Source organism: Rattus norvegicus, chromosome 5, assembly GCF_036323735.1.
Source record: "Rattus norvegicus strain BN/NHsdMcwi chromosome 5, GRCr8, whole genome shotgun sequence".
In the NCBI taxonomy this organism is placed as follows: Eukaryota; Metazoa; Chordata; class Mammalia; order Rodentia; family Muridae; genus Rattus; species Rattus norvegicus.
Window position 1 is genome coordinate 29161858 of NC_086023.1, and position 17914 is coordinate 29179771.

At 42.2% G+C, this 17914-nt stretch overlaps 1 protein-coding gene across 3 annotated transcripts in view; it reads right to left on the reverse strand.

Moving 5' to 3' along the window:
* The window catches only part of Dpy19l4 (dpy-19 like 4), a 59615-nt gene that overhangs the window by 13340 nt on the left and 28361 nt on the right, over positions 1-17914 (reverse strand). For all 3 annotated transcript variants that reach the window (XM_039109411.2, XM_063287283.1, NM_001305280.1), the window contains 5 exons: positions 13114-13272; positions 9466-9585; positions 5537-5657; positions 2447-2503; positions 1419-1501 (listed from right to left, as the gene is read on the reverse strand). In XM_039109411.2, coding sequence (XP_038965339.1) covers positions 1419-1501; positions 2447-2503; positions 5537-5657; positions 9466-9585; positions 13114-13272 — 540 coding nt within the window. The remainder of the gene's footprint in view (positions 1-1418; positions 1502-2446; positions 2504-5536; positions 5658-9465; positions 9586-13113; positions 13273-17914) is intronic.

Sequence of the window (17914 nt, forward strand, 5' to 3'; positions counted from 1 at the left end):
TTTGCCATGTGGTTTGCTGATCAACGAGACAGAAGCTGTATGAGCTGGCTTGTTTAATGTAAACACAAGCTAGAGACACATCTGGGAAGAAGGCAAGCGCTCTACCACTGAGCCAAATCCCCAACCCCGGGAAGAAGGATTCTTAACTGAGAAAATGTCTCCATACGATTGGCTTCTAGGCAAAGCTGTGGCTTATAATTGATGTGGATGGACCCAGTTCACTGGTTAAGGCGCCATTCCTGGGCTGGTAGTTGGGTGCTTTAAGAAAGCAGGCTGAGGCAGCCGTGGGGCGCAGTCGGTAAGCAGTACTCCTCCATGGCCTAAGTTCAGTTCCTATCTGCAGATTCCTGTCCTGACTTTCTTCAATGCTGGACTGTGATATGAAAGTATAAGTGAAATAAGACCTTTCTTCCCCTTTTGGTCATGGTGTTTTATCACAGCATTAGAAACCCTAAGATATGCAAAATAGTATAGACTGTACTTTAATTGAACTGTGCCCACTCTATTTTGCTCTTAGGAATTCCCTAACTACTACTTCGTAAACAGGTGCACATACCATGAGACCAGAGGCCAAATCAGTCTCATTTCCAGTGACAGCTAGCCAAACACAGACAAATAAATCAAAGAGGCTACCCAGACCCGCATGAGTGGTCTGAGGCCAGAGGAATCTTCTCCACTGTTAACACTTGCTGATCCACAAAATGTGTGAAACAGTAGTCACTAGTTGCTTACAATCAATAACGTTTTATGACAGTCTGCTATATGCCAAAAATGAAAAAACACAAATTATTAGAAATTGCTAAAGTCCAATTCCACTGTTAATCACAAACAATTTCTGATATTTGCTATGCTGAATTATTTTCTCCTTATGATTTCAGGGTTTCACGAAACTATTTATGGAATGCTGTGTGACTTGAGTTGAGGGGGAGCCGACTCAGGACTACTTTCTATGAGCACTTCAATACCTGGGATTTCCTGAATCAAGCTCAAGCCGATGTGAACTCAGACCCAAACTCTGAGATTCATTAGACTTTCATGGCTGTGGTTGTTTCTAACCAACTGCTAACAGAAGGAACATGGCTCCCTGGGATGTTTTGCTACTCCATGCTTTCACTGACAATACAGCCATTTCTGAGTCCAGGAGTTATCACCTTCAGCTTATGAGTAAGTAAGGATGTTCGTCCCTGGAGTCCACACTTCTGCTGTGTGGAAGTTAGGGTCTCCAAACCTCCACTCTCATACTTACCAACGTTGTTTCAACACAAAGATGAGTTTACTTAGAAAATCAGAATTACAAAGTAATGATTCCTGAGTTTACAAAAGAACAATTCATTCATTATTGTCCCCAAATCCATGAGACAGCATGTAATGACCAGTTAATGACAGTTAACAATAGTCTTGAGCAATTCGGTCCTTACTTTATCCAGGTCATAAGTTCCACTGTATCTGGATCATAGAATTCCTGTAGTTCTGTTAATTCTGTAATTAATCGTGGAAAAAACTAGAACACAAAACAAAACACCCAGAGGTGTAAGTAACTGGAAAGCTTAAAACTGTTTCAGAGTATCCAAAAGACCAACTTGAAGCATGTTGACATATCTACACTGCCAGGTTCCTGTCCTCTTCATTGACCTGGTCACTCTTGTCAACCGGAATAATTATAACTTTATGGTTTACTCACTGCTTAGAGTTAGTAACTAATGTTATTACCAAATAATCATCGGTTATATCCTTCAGTATAGACATACTAAATTTGAAAATTCCAGGACAAATATTTTGCAGGTTGATGGGCAATTAAATTTCCTACTACATTTTGTTAAGCCAAAAAATTATTTCATTTCACAGATATTAAAATTGGAGTTACCAAAATATATTTAAATATTAAGACCTACTTACTATTTAGATTTTGTCAATTACAGTAAGAATTTACAATGGAATTAGACTGAAGAAAACTGCATTGGATGGCATTCTAAAAATGTTTTAGGCTGGATATGATAAGGTGTTTGTATAGTCCCAGCACTTGAGATGCTGAGGCATAAATGCAAGGCCATCTGGCTACACAGTGAGACCTTGTCTCAAACGATAACGAGCAAATAAGCACTCACATACATAGAATACAGAGATAAGTAAGTTTAAGACATGTTTGGGGAGCAGAAGTCGGTAGCACATGTCTTTAATCCCAGCACCCAGGAGGCAGAGACAAGCAGTTCTCTATGAGGTGGAGGCCAGGCTGGTCTACATAGTGAATTCCAGGACAGCCAAAGTGAAGAAAGAAAGAGGGGTGGGATGGGGAAGGTAGACGGGTTGATTGTTTTGGCTATCTTGTCAGGAAGCAACGTAGGACATCAGCTTTGCTAGTGCAGTGTCTTGATAGAAGCTTCCTACACACATACTTAAATGTGTAACCTTATAGGTAAGTACATTTTCATAATATAAAATTTCTTACCTCTTTCCACAAACTAAGACCTATAATAGTGGGCACAGCCATGCTCAGAATAAGAGCCTAAAATAAAAAAAACAAAAAGGGTTATGGGTAAACACATTTAAGAATATAGAGCTATTAGCACTGACTTAGACTGACATCTGCATGAATCTAGTTCAAAGTGAACTGAGTGAAGACTAATGTGTTTCAAACAAATTGAGGTGCTGGTAAAAATATTTGCTATATAGAGCCGGTCATCAAGGTGTGGGGCACGCTGACACATTCCTCTAATACTAACACTTGAGAGGCAAAAGCACACGGATCTGAGTTGAAGGCCACTTGGTCTATAGACTGAGTTCTAGGCCAACCAGGGCTACACAGTGAGATTCCATCTCAAACAAAACCACACAGGATTAGTGCTGGGTACTGGAGAGATGGCTCAGCCGTTAGAGTCTTTACTGTGTTCCTGCAGAGAAGCAGGGGCAGTTCTAGCATCTGCATGGTGGCTCACAGCACACCATAAACATGCTTTTCCAATGTCCACAGGCACATGCACCCACGTGACGCATGCCTTCAATCTCAGAGCTCAGGAGCCAGAGGCAGGAGAATCTCTGGAAGTTCAAAGACAATCCGGACTACATAGAGATTCTATCTCTAAATAAATAAAATAACTTCAAAAAGAAATTAAGGAAGCCAGTGCTTAGTTGATGTGAATTTATGCTTGCCTGTAACTGAGATCGTCAGGAAGATTGAGGATGTGAGGCCAGGCCAGTGTGAGTTCTGTCTCATGGAACAAACTAGAAAACATTACTTCCATAGAGGTATTTCAAATAGCGATCAACATGTAAAACCTTTTAAAGATTTATTCTGGCTTATGTATGCATGTGTAAGTATGTGCATGTAAGTGCTGTGCCTAAGGCAGGTAGAAGGCATCAGGTTCCCTGGAGATGGACTTACAGGTGGCTATAGGACACCTGATATGAGTGCTGGGACGCTAACGTGCGTCCTCTGTAAGAGCAGTTCATGCTCTTGACTGCTGAGCCATTTCTCCAGCCCCAGTAACATGTGAAACTTCTATCAGGGAGCTTACAAATCATTATGAATTAGCATGCAAAGTTAACAGCAAAAGGCACTGAGACCACACAGGCAAAACAGCTAGCATAGATCACCATACTATGTTAAAATGAGAAAACATAAATTCTGGAACTAAGACTGGAAAAATATAAGAAGACTACTGTTAAACATAATTTATCATCTTTTTGCCCAAGCATGTTCTTCCTATTCTACTTGTGGTGGGGGTTTTGTGTGTTTTTTTGTTTGTTGTTTCCTCTCCTTCAAAACCACTAAAAGGTACATTATGAACATTGCCCTCTCTCCCAGTAGCACAAATAATTACAAATAAATAAATGTCTAGATTCCTACATTTGGGGAAATAACAGGGGTTAGGACATCCAGACACAATGGTTAAAGCTCACTCAGAGAAATCCACCCTCTTCATGAAATTTCCCCGGCCAGGACAAAGTATTCTTCAGCATTAGGCACTATTCGCCCTTGTTGGGATCCAAAGGGAATCCTCAGGAACAGCAGAGAAGCTTCCCACTGAGCCATCCCCAGTCCTCCGTCCCCTACTCCCATCTGTTGTATTCTGTAGACAGTATCTTGCTGTGTAGCCAAGGCTGATCCTGAACTTGGAATCTTCCCGTCTCAACTACCCCAGTTCTATCACAACTAACACTAACATTTTATTTATCTTTATTGTAAGCAGGCAGCAAAACAGTGTAAGTTCTTTTCACATGGGTACATACATAGATCTAATTAAAGCCAAGAAAGAAGATATTTAAAGCCTAAAGTCATACAGAGTGTGTGTTACCTTAGAAGGCTGAGGCAGAAGGATCGCTATGAGCCAGGGGTTTGAAGCTAGCCTTACTAACAACAATAAGAAATCTCTTAGAAATAAACATTTTAAAGTAATAAATAGTTCTTGTCATTTATAAGGGCAGTTAGAAAAAATTTTAATGTCACTTCATGTTACTGATTCATTTCAATTCTTGCCTTATCTAAGTTAGACAGATTGAAATGCATTTGTTTAAACCAAATACTATAAGCTGAGGGTGGTGTCCAGGCCTGGAGTCCACCTTCTGAGAAGCTGACACAGGATGGCTGAGTTTGAGGGCTCCTGGGTCTGTGGATAAAGACCCTGTCCCAAAAAAACAAAAACAAAAACAAAAACAAAAACAAAACCACTACCACCAAAACCATAAAAGCTGGGTGTGATGGTGCATGTCTACAAACCCAGAATTTGGAAGATTGGAAGATGGAAGATTAGGAGTTCAACTATATAGTGAGTTCTGGGCTAACCTGGACTATATTCAACTTTGTCTCAAAAACAAATGCAAATCAATAAAACAATGGGCAGGGACACAGCTGAGCTATCAGAGGACCTAGCTAGCACGTAAGAAGCCCTGGGCGAGGCCCTAGCACTGCATACCCTAGCGCTGGGAGATGTAGTGTCTTCCGAAGACCAGGAGAAATGCCCACTACACAGTGAGATCCGGGCCAGCTTGGCACCTGCTGACACAAGAACGAGAAAACGTCTAGGAACTGTTTACCTATCATAGCCTATTTTCTACCCATAACTTGTTTCTATGTTGTTGCTATCGTCCTGTTTTTTGTTTTGTTTGTTTTGTTTTTGATTTTTGAGACAGGTTTTCTCTGTGTAGCCCTGGCTGTCTTGGAACTGCTCTGCACACCAAACTGACCTTGAACTCACAGGATCCAGCTGTCTCTGCCTCTGAGTACTAGGATTAAAGGCGTGAGCCACCACCACCCCTCTGCCTTAGTTTTCATTTACTAGCATTTAATTTTTTTATTACATTTATCTATTTAATTGTGTGTGTCAATGTGTGCATGCACATGCAGCTATGCACGTAAGATAACTAATGGGGATCAGTTCTCTGCCTCCATCATGAGCTAGGCCCAGGGATTGAACTCAAATCACCAGGCTTAGTGATAGCAGGTGCCTTTCCCCTACTGAGCCATCTTTATGGCCCTAACATTTTATTTTGTGTAACTGGAAGATAAACAAGTATCAAACACAAAATAACAATGGCTCACCAACAATACTGGGTGTACAGTTCTTAATCGAAGCCACTTTAAAAGTGTCATCCAAAGTTCGGGGGAACATACACCAAATGCTGCTAACATGCACACGTAAGGAGTCCAAATGAATTTCAAGCTAGAAAAGAAAGGTCACATGTCATAAATCCTATCACACATCATTATCTGTTTTCTCATTTCTAAGTACTCAATTTTTTGGTTTTGGTTTTATTTTTTTAACATTTTGTTTTGTTTTGTTTTGTTTTATGTATCTAAGTACACTGTCACTGTCTTCAGACACACCAGAAGAGGGCATCAGATCCCATTACAGATGGTTGTGAGCCACCATGTGGTTGGTAGGAATTGAACTCGGGACCTCTAGAGGGGCAGTCAATGCTCTTAACTGCTAAGCCATCCAGCCCATTGCTGTTTGATTTTAAGACAAGGGTTCATTGTGTAGAGCAGGCTGGCATCAAATTCACAGAGCCACACGTCTCAGCCTCCAAGTGCTGGCATTAAAGGTGTGTACCTCCATCCAAAGCCCTCTTTTCTCTGTTTTGTTTTGTTCTTTTTTTGAGACAAGTTGATCTCACTCAGTAGTCCCAGCTGTCTTGGAACTCACTGTGTAGAGTGGGCTGACATTTACAAGAGTGAGTCTCCTGCCTCAACCTTCTGAGATTACAGGAATAACATACTATGACAGAGTGCTGGGGCTACAGGCATGAGCCACTAGGAGTAGCTTTTCCTTTTGTCTTTGGGACAGGATCTTACCCTGTAGCCCAAGCTGGCTTCAAACTCAAGGCAATCCTCCAGCTTCCACCCTCTGACTGCATGAGTCACCATACCTGACTTTCCTCTTATTTCTTTTTATTTTTTAAGTAAGATATCAAGTATCGAGACTGGCGGGAATCTGCAACACAGCTGAGCCAATGGCCTTGAGCTGCTGGCTCCTCTGCCCCCACCTCTGCAGAGCTGTGAGCCGCCGTGCCCGGTGTGTAGTCTGTTTCATGTAAACAGACAGACGAGGGTGGGGGATAGCTCAGTAGTAGAGTGTTTGTCTAGCATATCTGAGACCTTAATTCAATTCCCAGCACCACCACCAAACAAACAAACAAACAAAAAAGGATGAAGGGAGAGAGGAATAAAGGGACAAAATGGAAATGTGTTTTGCTTTGAATTACAATTTAATGATAATTACCATGCAAAAGGCCTCACAAATTACCTTTTATCATACTTATTTTCATGCATCTTAAGTATTGTGAATAAATGTTTAATCTTGCACAAAGAGGGATCTAATTTCTGCCCCCAACTCCTAGGAGGTAACCATCTGCCAGACAAGAACATTTTGGTGGAGATGGGATGGCTATGGCCATGCCTACATCTTGTGATAAGAACACAATTTATTCTGGGACCCTGGGCCACAAAGTGTCAGTTCAACCTCTGGAGAGGCTTCACAATAAGGGCAGCCACACAAGTAGCCAACTCCTTCTGAGACTGAGCACCAATAAAAACTCAACATGGCTGGCCTTCCCTGACAGCTGGGTCCCCTGTGTGAACCAGGTTTGCCCTGCTCCTCAGACACAGGTACTGTCTGTGCCATCTCCACAGTGTGATGGTAAATAGTGCCCTATGTCTACGTCTCTCCCAGACCCTCTTCTGTGTCTCTTCATCTGCTCATACAGAGATAGACCTGCTTCGCTCAAGTACGTGGTGATCCGGAATACAGTGACTATTCTGGTTATGCCAATCCCAGTAATAGAACCCAAAAATATTCTGGGAAACTTCTGAACTTGAGGTTGGTTTCAAAATAGGGATGGCCTTAAGGACTCCTGAACATTTACTCTCTTGAACGGAAGAGCCATTCCATTTTATTTGCTAAAATTGCCTTTATACAGAGATTAAAAACTTTTGCTTGGGCAAGGGGTATAGTTCGGAATATATCGTTTGCCTGGCTTGTGCAAGGTCCTGGGTTCAGTCCCTAGCACTGCACAAAGGTGTGCAGGGGTGGGGGGAAGTTTGGGGGTGTCAGATTTTTGAGGCTTTCAAGTACAAGGTCAGACTTGAGACACTGTTTCAAGACAAAGCAAAACAGCAACAGCAATAGTCTTCTGCTCGATGAATGGATTTTCATAAAGTTTATTGACAATTTGGCATGATTTTATGCAGAAGCTGACTAAGGGAGGTTTGAAAACTGAAACCTCGCAAATAAAGATGGTTTTGAGGGTTGTCGTTGCTGTCTCTGTTTTGTTATGGGAGAGAGGTTTCACTATGTAGCACTGGCTGGTCTAGAACTCAGTATATAGACCTCGAACTCGCAGACAGCCATGTGTCTTTCTTTGCCTCCTGTATAACGGTGACATAACTTTCCTGAATATTAGTAGTGGACTGCTACATGACGGTGTTTCGGTCAACAGCAGACTGCACACATGACAGCACTCCCACAAGGCAGCATTGCCTGGTGAGGCTATGGAGGGGTGAACTAAGCAGGCACGCCTGCGAAGCCCCTGTACCACAACCCCGCGGAGCGCACGGCACGGATGCAACGTGACGATCGGCTGCACGCAGACACTTGCCTTAGCAAGTTTTAAACATATAATAACATAACACACAACCAAAAGAAACAAAATGCAAACACTCTGCCTTGTCCATACATCAGCCCATCAACGGTTAGTTTTCCATTCAAAAGCAAGAGCAGAGGGTTGGGGATTTAGCTCAGTGGTAGAGCGCTTGCCTAGCAAACGCAAGGCCCTGGGTTCGGTCCCCAGCAATGAAAAATAGAAAAAAAAAAAAAGCAAGAGCAGAAATAAAGGGAAAGACAGAACTACTCCTTTCAGCCCACTCCCTCACAGCTCCAGGCTGCTGTAAGACCCACTACACTACCCTTCACCCTATTTCCTTACCCTCCAGAATGTGCTGCGTGTTCCCCATTACAAAGCTTAGCAACCCGATCCCCTCTGCCCGGGGTACGCTTCTCGCTTTCCTCAGCACTCAGACCCTCAAACACCTTTTCAAGCCATATCCTGACTTCGAGTCCCCACAGCACCACTTACCTGTCCTTCGATTGCCCAGTTATGACTTTAGCTTTGTTATATAGTTAACATCTGTTGGCTCCACTAGGCCAACAGTTACGGAGAGTAGAAAACACTGTGTTCACGCCGCTTACCACTGTACTCTGAGTATTTAGCATGATGTGTGAATCTTAGAAGATACTCCAGAGTATTTTAATAAATAAATGAATAATTAAATATCAGTTTGTGATATTTTAAAAATCTTTGTTAAATTTCACTTATATTTTAAAGATTTATATTTTTATAAATTGGACTATTTTTCATTTATTTTATGTGTATGAATGTATATGTATGTGCCAGAATAGGCCAGCAGAGAATACTAGATCCTCTGGAACTAGAGTCTTATATGGTTTTAGAGACCTGACTTATGTGGGTGCTGGGAAGGTCTTTGCAAGAGCAGCAAGTACTCTTAACCAACAAGTCGTTTCTCCAGCCCCTAAAAAGGTTTTGTTTGTTTGTTTTTCGAGACAGTTCCTCTGTGTAGCCCTGGCTTTTCAGAACTCACTCTGTAGACCAGGCTGGCCAAAAATTTCCACCTGCCTGCCCCTGCCTCCTAAGTAATGGAATTAAGAGCACCACCGCTCGCGTGCCCTGAAAGTTTATACTTTCTTAGATAAAGTTTTAGGAACTGCCTTAAATAGACTCACTAGCTCTCAGTATAAAAGGTAAACGTGGGGCTGGGGAGATGGTTAAGAGCACTCACTGCTCTTCCAAAGGTCCTGAGTTCAGTTTCTGGCACCCACATGGCAGCCCATAGCTGCCTGATGCTGTCTTCTGGTGTGCAGATATATACGCGCACACAGTACCCAAATGCTAAGTAAAAACTCTAAACAAGAAAGATAAGGTTTATAATGGCCAGCTGCTCAAGCAGGGACTCACCCTTCCACAAGCATTGCGAGAGAGCCCAGCAAAAGCGTGTGGATTACATGGTAAATGATCTCTGGCCTCTCTCCAATTCTTCCATCTTCAAGAGTTGCGGTCTCTTTCTTGGACTTCCCACTATAGAAAGGAAACATGTTTGTAATAGATGGAAAGATATACATGAACAGTCAATGACACATTATCGTGTTTGAAGGCTATGCCTAAAACTGAATTTCTTCTCCTTTTCTAAGATCAATTATTCCTGAACTAGCGATGCTAATCAATATAAACTACAAAATTAAATCACAAAGATAAAAAGCTGTAAGTAACCATCCTTTTCTTTTGTTTGTTCAGACACAGGGCCTCACCAGCAGCTTAGGTGGGCCTAGGACACATTCTGTAGCTAAGCCCGCCTCTGCTCCAGGCAGTCTGTTTGCTTGAGGCTATACAGAGTTGAGATTACAGGCGTGAGCCACGTACCTAGCTTCAGGTTACTTTTTTCTCTTATTATAGTGCTGGGGGTCACCAAGCACAGGTCTTTTTTTTTTTTTTTTTCTTCTTTTTCTTTTTTTTCGGAGCTGGGGACCGAACCCAGGGCCTTGCGCTTGCTAGGCAAGCGCTCTATCACTGAGCTAAATCCCCAACCCCCAAGCACAGGTCTTTACACATTAAATAAGTGCTGTTTATATTGTCAACATAAGAGACACTTACAACATTTCTTTTATGGATTAGTCTTGGATTCTGCAATAGAGTTTCGTGGAACCTGACTAGCTTTGAGATTACTATGTAGCCAAGGTTGACCTTGAACTCAGGACCTTGCCTTCACCTCGCAAGTGTTAGAATCACAGCATTCTACAGTACCCATAACTACCTTTCTAACATAATGAATATTTAAAACAAATATATTTATAGTGACTTTTATTATTGTTTTTGTTTTTTTGCTTTCATTTCTCATTTTTTGAGACAATACCTAGGCTGCCTTTGAATTCACAATTCTCTTAGCTCAGCCTCCTGAGGACTTGGATTATATGCATGTCCCATCATGTTCAGAAAAATTTTAAGTAATTTCAAAGCACACCAGTAGCTTCATTTCAAATAAATTACATATATATATGCTTATATATGTGTATACATATATACATAATATATGTATATATAAACTATATACACATATATATATCCCAAACCACCTCACAGACAAGGTTTTTTTTTTTTTAATCTTTATTAACTTGGGTATTTCTTATTTACATTTCGATTGTTACTCCCTTTCCGGGGTTTCCGGGCCAACATCCCCCTAACCCCTACCCCTCCCCTTCTATATGGGTGTTCCCCTCCCCATCCTCCCCCCATTACCGCCCTCCCCCCAACAATCACATTCACTGGGGGTTCAATCTTGGCAGGACCAAGGGCTTCCCCTTCCACTGGTGCCCTTACTAGGATATTCATTGCTACCTATGAGGTCAGAGTCCAGGGTCAGCCCATGTATAGTCTTTAGGTAGTGGCTTAGTCCCTGGAAGCTCTGGTTGGTTGGCATTGTTGTACATATGGGGTCTCGAGCCCCTTCAAGCTCTTTCAGTCCTTTCTCTGATTCCTTCAACGGGGGTCCCGTTCTCAGTTCAGTGGTTTGCTGCTGGCGTTCGCCTATGTATTTGCTGTGTTCTGGCTGTGTCTCTCAGGAGAGATCTACATCCGGTTCCTGTCGGCCTGCACTTCTTTGCTTCATCCATCTTGTCTAGTTTGGTGGCTGTATATGTATGGGCCACATGTGGGGCAGGCTCTGAATGGGTGTTCCTTCTGCCTCTGTTCTAAACTTTGCCTCCCTATCCCCTCCCAAGGGTATTCTTGTTCCCCTTTTAAAGAAGGAGTGAAGCATTCACATTTTGATCATCCTTCTTGAGTTCCATGTGTTCTGTGCATCTAGGGTAATTTGAGCATTTGGGCTAGTAGCCACTTATCAATGAGTGCATACCATGTGTGTTTTTCTGTGATTGGGTTACCTCACTCAGAATGATATTTTCCAGTTGCATCCATTTGCCTATGAATTTCACAAAGTCATTGTTTTTGATAGCTGAGTAATATTCCATTGTGTAGATGTACCACATTTTCTGTATCCATTCCTCTGTTGAAGGGCATCTGGGTTCTTTCCAGCTTCTGGCTATTATAAATAAGGCTGCAATGAACATAGTGGAGCATGTGTCTTTGTTGTATGTTGGAGCATCTTTTGGGTATATGCCCAAGAGAGGTATAGCTGGGTCCTCAGGTAGTTCAATGTCCAATTTTCTGAGGAACCTCCAGACTGATTTCCAGAATGGTTGTACCAGTCTGCAACCCCACCAACAATGGAGGAGTGTTCCTCTTTCTCCGCATCCTCGCCAGCATTTGCTGTCATCTGAGTTTTTAACCTTAGCCATTCTCACTGGTGTGAGGTGAAATCTCAGGGTTGTTTTGATTTGCATTTCCCTTATGACTAAAGATGTTGAACATTTCTTTTTTTTTAAAGATTTATTTATTTTATCTATATGCTAGTACACTGTAGTTCTCTTCAGACACTTCAGAAGAGAGCATCCCATTACAGATGGTTGTGAGCCACCATGTGGTTCCTGGGAATTGAACTCAGGACCTCTGAAAGAGCAGTTAGTGCTCTTAACCGCTGAGCCATCTCTCCAGCCCTTGAACATTTCTTTAGGTAAGGTTTTTCTGTATAATCCTGGCTAATCTGGAACTTGCTCTGTAGATTAGGTTGGCCTCGAAATCAGAAATAAGCCTGCCTCAGCCTCCTGAGTGCTGACATTAAAGGCATATGTCACCATGCCTAGCCAAATATATTATTCTTTTTTTTAAATATTTTATTTATTTATTATATATGAGTACACTGTAGCTGTCTTCAGACACACCAGAAGAGGGCAACAGATCTCATTACAGATGGTTGTGAGCCACCATGTGGTTGCTGGGATTTGAACTCAGAACCTCGGGAAGAGCAGTTGTTGCTCTTAACCACTGAGCCATCTTTCCAGCCCCCAAATATATTATTCTTAATTAAGTTAAAATTGTAGTAAATTGTGTGAAATGAGTCTGTAAAAGCTTACCCTATTATTTATATATCCATATAAATACTCAGAGGTATTAAACTAAACATCTGCTTTTCTGATTAATTTTTAATGACCAATAAAGAAAGAATAGAATTAGATGCTCTAAAATGAACACAGCATTGAAAAGCTGTGAGGTGGCTTGGTGACTTTGAGCCAAGAGAACTGCTTAAAAATGTGAGTTCTAGGCCATGTAGAGGGCACAACAAAACCTCTCGTGCTCCTTCCTGTCCCCTTCAGAGCTGAACCCAGAGCAACCTAGTTAAGGGTTCTGCCATAGTTCCACCAAAGTCCCAAACCCTGCCTCTTCAAAATTAATTAATTAATTAATTAATTAATTAATTAATTAATTAAAAGACAAGAAAGGAAAACCTGGATCTGGGTACAACTTAGTGGTTAGTGGCGAAGCATATTCAGCATGCACAAGGCCCTGGTTCTCAAACCCCAGCACCAGACCAACACACACACACACACACACACACACACACACACACACACACACACACACACACACCTTAAAACATTTTATATCTTTAAAATACATTAATTAGTAATACAGTTGATTATTATAAGCACTTACCTCATCCTCCTAAAAGTAACTTGTGTCATAGAAAGAAGACAGATAGTTAACACTAAAACATAGAATGGCAATAGGGAAGATTGTGTCAATCGTAAAAAAAAATCCTGGGACGGTGCCTGGAGAGATTCTTGACAAAGGAGCCAGTTCAATGTAAAATTCCTAAAAAGACAAAACAAGGAACATTAAAACCACACGTGCTTTGAACTGCTGAACACAATGGTATTTTAAAAATCTCAGTAAAAATGAAGGTAAAACATTCTCTAGATCTACTCATTCCTAGCAGTAACGGTCAGCTACAATGAAGCACGTGCCTTCATCTAAGCTGCTCACGAGTGGACACCGCTGCATCTCTTACAGACTCAAGGTTAGAAGTCAAGGCCCTCCGGAAAGACCTGTGGCTAACCTCCCACCAGCAGTGTTCTAGGGTAGAAGCTACAGGGACGGATAGGTCATGAGCCCAATGGACTCATACTCTGACAGCAGTACTGGGTAGGTCCCTGGATGGAAGACGACTTTGAAATATGTACCCCCACCACCACCCCCTACTTCCTAACCTCTTTCGCCATACGCTCCATGGATCAGACAGTGGGACCAATGACCACGACCGTCATGATGTAGGCAATGGAGGCAGTAAGGCAGCTTGATGGGTAAAGGCTCACTGTGAGCCTGAGAGGCTGAGCTCAATGCCACCGGCAAGAAGAAAACAAAGTTTCTGATTTGACTTCTGACCTCCACAGACATGCCACGTGGGTGCGCAAGCTCTTTCTCCCCCATCCTCCATCTCTACCTCTATCTCTATCTATCTCTTTTTAGAAATGCCTGAAGAAACCAGAGCTGGAGACATGGCTCAGTGGTTAGGAACACTGGCTGCTTTTGTACAACATTCAGGTTGCAGTCCCACGTTGGTTCACAACTAGCTCTAAGACCAGTTCCAGAGCCTCCAACGCCCTCTTCTAGCCTCCAGAGAACAGGTAAGTAGTACACAGACATACGTGTAGGCAAAACACCATACGCATAAAATAAAAATCAATTAAAAAAAAAAAACTCTTAAGAAGTCTATGAAACTGTGAGCAAAATTAAGCCTGCTAGTGTCTTAGGTGGTTGACATGAGCATTTTGTGGGGTGGCTCAGACAATGAAACTGTGACCATCTGTAAAGCCCAAAGCAAATTCATTTTTCCAGTTGCTGAGCTGAGGGTTAAATCCAGGGCCTCATTGAGACAAGCACTTCTAACACTGAGCCACATCGCAGGGAAGAGAGGGAGACATTCAGAAGTGCTCATTAACGTCTAGGGAGATGGCTCAGCAGTTAATAGTACCGGCAAGCACTTCTAACACTGAGCCACATCGCAGGGAAGAGAGGGAGACATTCAGAAGTGCTCATTAACGTCTAGGGAGATGGCTCAGCAGTTAATAGCACCGGCTGCTCTTCGAGAGGACCTGGCTTTGGTCTGCTTAACTCCAGTTCCAGGGGATCTAATTCCCTTTCCTGACCTCCTCGGGCTCCTAGATGTGCACACGAGTACACTCAGACTCACAACCACCTGTAGCTTCGGTTCCAGGGGACTCAATGTCTTCTTCTGTCCTTCAAGGGCATTTACATATGTGGTGCACATTATATATGCAGGCAAGCGCTTATACATATAAAGTAACAAAATTTAAAAAGTGTTAAAGGGTAGAACAAAAGTGTCTTATTCAAAAATGACTGCATCTTTAAAAATAAGCTAAATTTTGACAATGTGCTACACAGGACCATAGAACCATTAAAGACGATGCTACCGAAGTGTCTTATGTTTTGGGGCTGGGGATGCTATCACTGTTGTTGCTATTAATATTAGTACTTTAAGGCAAGCCATTATTATTAGTGCTAGTATTTTAAGGCACAGCTTTATGTATCTCAAGGCATCATAAACACCAATCCTCTGTGTAGCTGAGGAGGACGTGAACTTCTGATCCTCCTATTTCCCACCTTACCAAGAACCAAGAACACAGGCATGTGACTGTATGTTCAATCTGTGTACTGTACATGAACCTAAGGCTGTCTACACCTGCAGCACAAGACTAAAATGGCTTCTTTTATATCCAAGAGCTTGATGGGTATCCTGCGTATCTTTTAACGGTTCTCTGGTGGTTCTTTTTGTGTTGTTGGTTGTTGTTCTTATTTTGTTTTATTTCTGAGACAGGGTTTCTCTGTGTGGCTCTAGCTGTCCTGGAACTTGCTCTGCAAACCAGGCTGACCTCGAACTTGGAGATCCATCTGTCTCTTTAATCCCGAGGGCTGGGATTAAAGATGTGTCAACACCACCCTGCTACTTTTTTAAACAAACAACAATAACAACAACATTCCTTATCTTTAAAAAATGTTAAGCCTTCCCTATTATCTTATGCGTGCCTCATCTGCATGTGATGTTTATCACATTTACGGCTGATGCTGGAGGAAGCCAGAAGAGAATATCAGATCCACTGAAACTGGAGTTACGTAGGACCATGGGAGTGGGTACTAGGAACCAGACAAACCCAGATCTTTAGCAAGAGCAGTAGTGTTCTTAACCATTAAGCCATCTGTCTTTGGCGGTTCTTAGAAATCTGTCTCTAGAGAAATATTTCCTGAAATTCTGGTGAATTCCAAATTCTAACATATAACTAGCACATTTAAGCACACACACTCGCTATTTATAGTACACACATCACTGATTTGTAAAAAACGAATTGGGCGAGGAATGTAGGTCAGTAGTTCTGTGCTTGCTGAGCATGTGCAAGGCCCTGTGTTCAATCTACGGTGCTAGGGGAAACAGCCAATCTGAGGGTGATGGTTTTGGGAGAAAAGACTATGTCTTAACCTTATAACACCTAGTCGTGTATTACCCTTGTAAAGCAAGTCTAATAGTTGGCATGTTTACTACAGGGTACTACCTAAATACCAACTAATAAACACTGGCTCAAAGCAGCTCGCAGCCTTAGAACTGTAGGATAGGCTCTGGGTTAGGGATAAAGTCGATGGAACACGGACTTCCCTGACGAAGAGCAACCACAGCTCTTACTGCCTACATCCTCGGCCTGTGAGAGTTGTCTAATGATAGTTACCACAGCAAATGAACACACACATCACACACTGCATTTGCTAACGATGTTATCTCACAGTAAGGAATTCAGTCTGCAATCATATAATTAAATCATATATAATTTAATATTCAATCATATATAAACTTTCTCAGAACGTGAGACGTGTGTAAACAAATACCATCTGCTATACACATAGAAACTGTCAGTATATAAAGTCATTCTTCCACGTTGTTTCATAAAACTAGAAACACATTATTTTGTAATTAAAAACCCAGCCAGCTTCTAGTTTAATTATACTATAATATTTATACTATTATAAACCCAATATGAGACTGTTTTGTGAAACAAGTATCTTTCTGCCTGTCCTCTGCCCTTTTCTTTCCCTCTTATTTGGCAGTACTGGGGATCAAACGCAGGGTCTCTCACATTCGAGGCAAGCACCTGACCACACTGAGCCTGCTACCACCCTTTTATTCACAGTGCTAGTATAGCTGTTATTGGCCATTTCACTCATGTTTCTGCAGTGCTGGAGATCAAACCAAGGGTTGTGTACATCCTAGGCCAGCACCTACCCCTTAGTTACATCTGTAGTCCTCGTTTTTAGTCTTTACTTACTCTAACTGTAGACTGTGCTATTAATCTTCACCAAAGGACAAAGCCCTAAAAATACTATGAAAGAGCAGGAGAGGGCTGGAGAGATGGCTCAGTGATTAAGAGCACTGACTGCTCTCCCAGAGGTCCTGAGTTCAATTCCCAGCACCCACATGGCTCACAACCATCTGTAATGGGATCTGATGCCTTCTTCTGGTGTGTCTGAAGACAGTGACAGTGTACTCATTTAAAAGAGAGAGAGAGAAAGAGAGAGAGAGAGAGAGAGAGAGAGAGAGAGAGAGAGAGAGAGAGAGAACGCAGTAGTACTTAAGGGTCTTGCAGAGGACCTATGTTTAGTTCTTAGCTACCACATCCGATGGCTCACAACCACCTGTAACTCCAGCTCCAAGGAATCTGGTTCCTTCATTCAAGGGTACATACAGACCTACACACACACACACACACACACACACACATACACACACACACACACACACACACACACACACACACACATGCACACGCACACACACGAATGCATATAAATAAAAATAACACATAGCCATAGATTAAGGCACACACCTTAATCCCAGTATTCAGGAAGGAGGCAGAGGCAGGAGGATCTCTGAGTTTGAGGCCAGCCTGGACTACAGAGTAAGTTTCAGGACAGCCAAGGCTACAAAGAAACCCTGTCATAAAAAACAAACAAACAAATAAATAAATAAGAATTAAATCTTTAAAACAAAACTATGAGGCTGGTGAGATGACTCATAAGTAAAAGCACTCCCTATGCAAGCCTGACAACCTGAGTCTGATCCCTGGAATCCATGATCCCTAACCTTACCCTCTGATCTCTACCAAACACATGCTTACTCATACATACACAACATATCCACCTACGAGAATAAATAAAGGCTGTAATGCTGTTAAAGGTCTGAGTATATCTACTTTTTAGGAGACTAGGAACGTACTTATTTATGCTGCTGCTCACGGTATTCAAGCCATGGTCCCAAGCACACCACCCATGTCTCTCCTGCTGTGCTGGGTTAGAACTGGGGCTCGGTGCGTACCAGGCAGACATCCTACCAACTGAGCTATGGCCCTACTCTCCCTTCCCCACCCCACCACTCCCAATATCAGTGTCATTT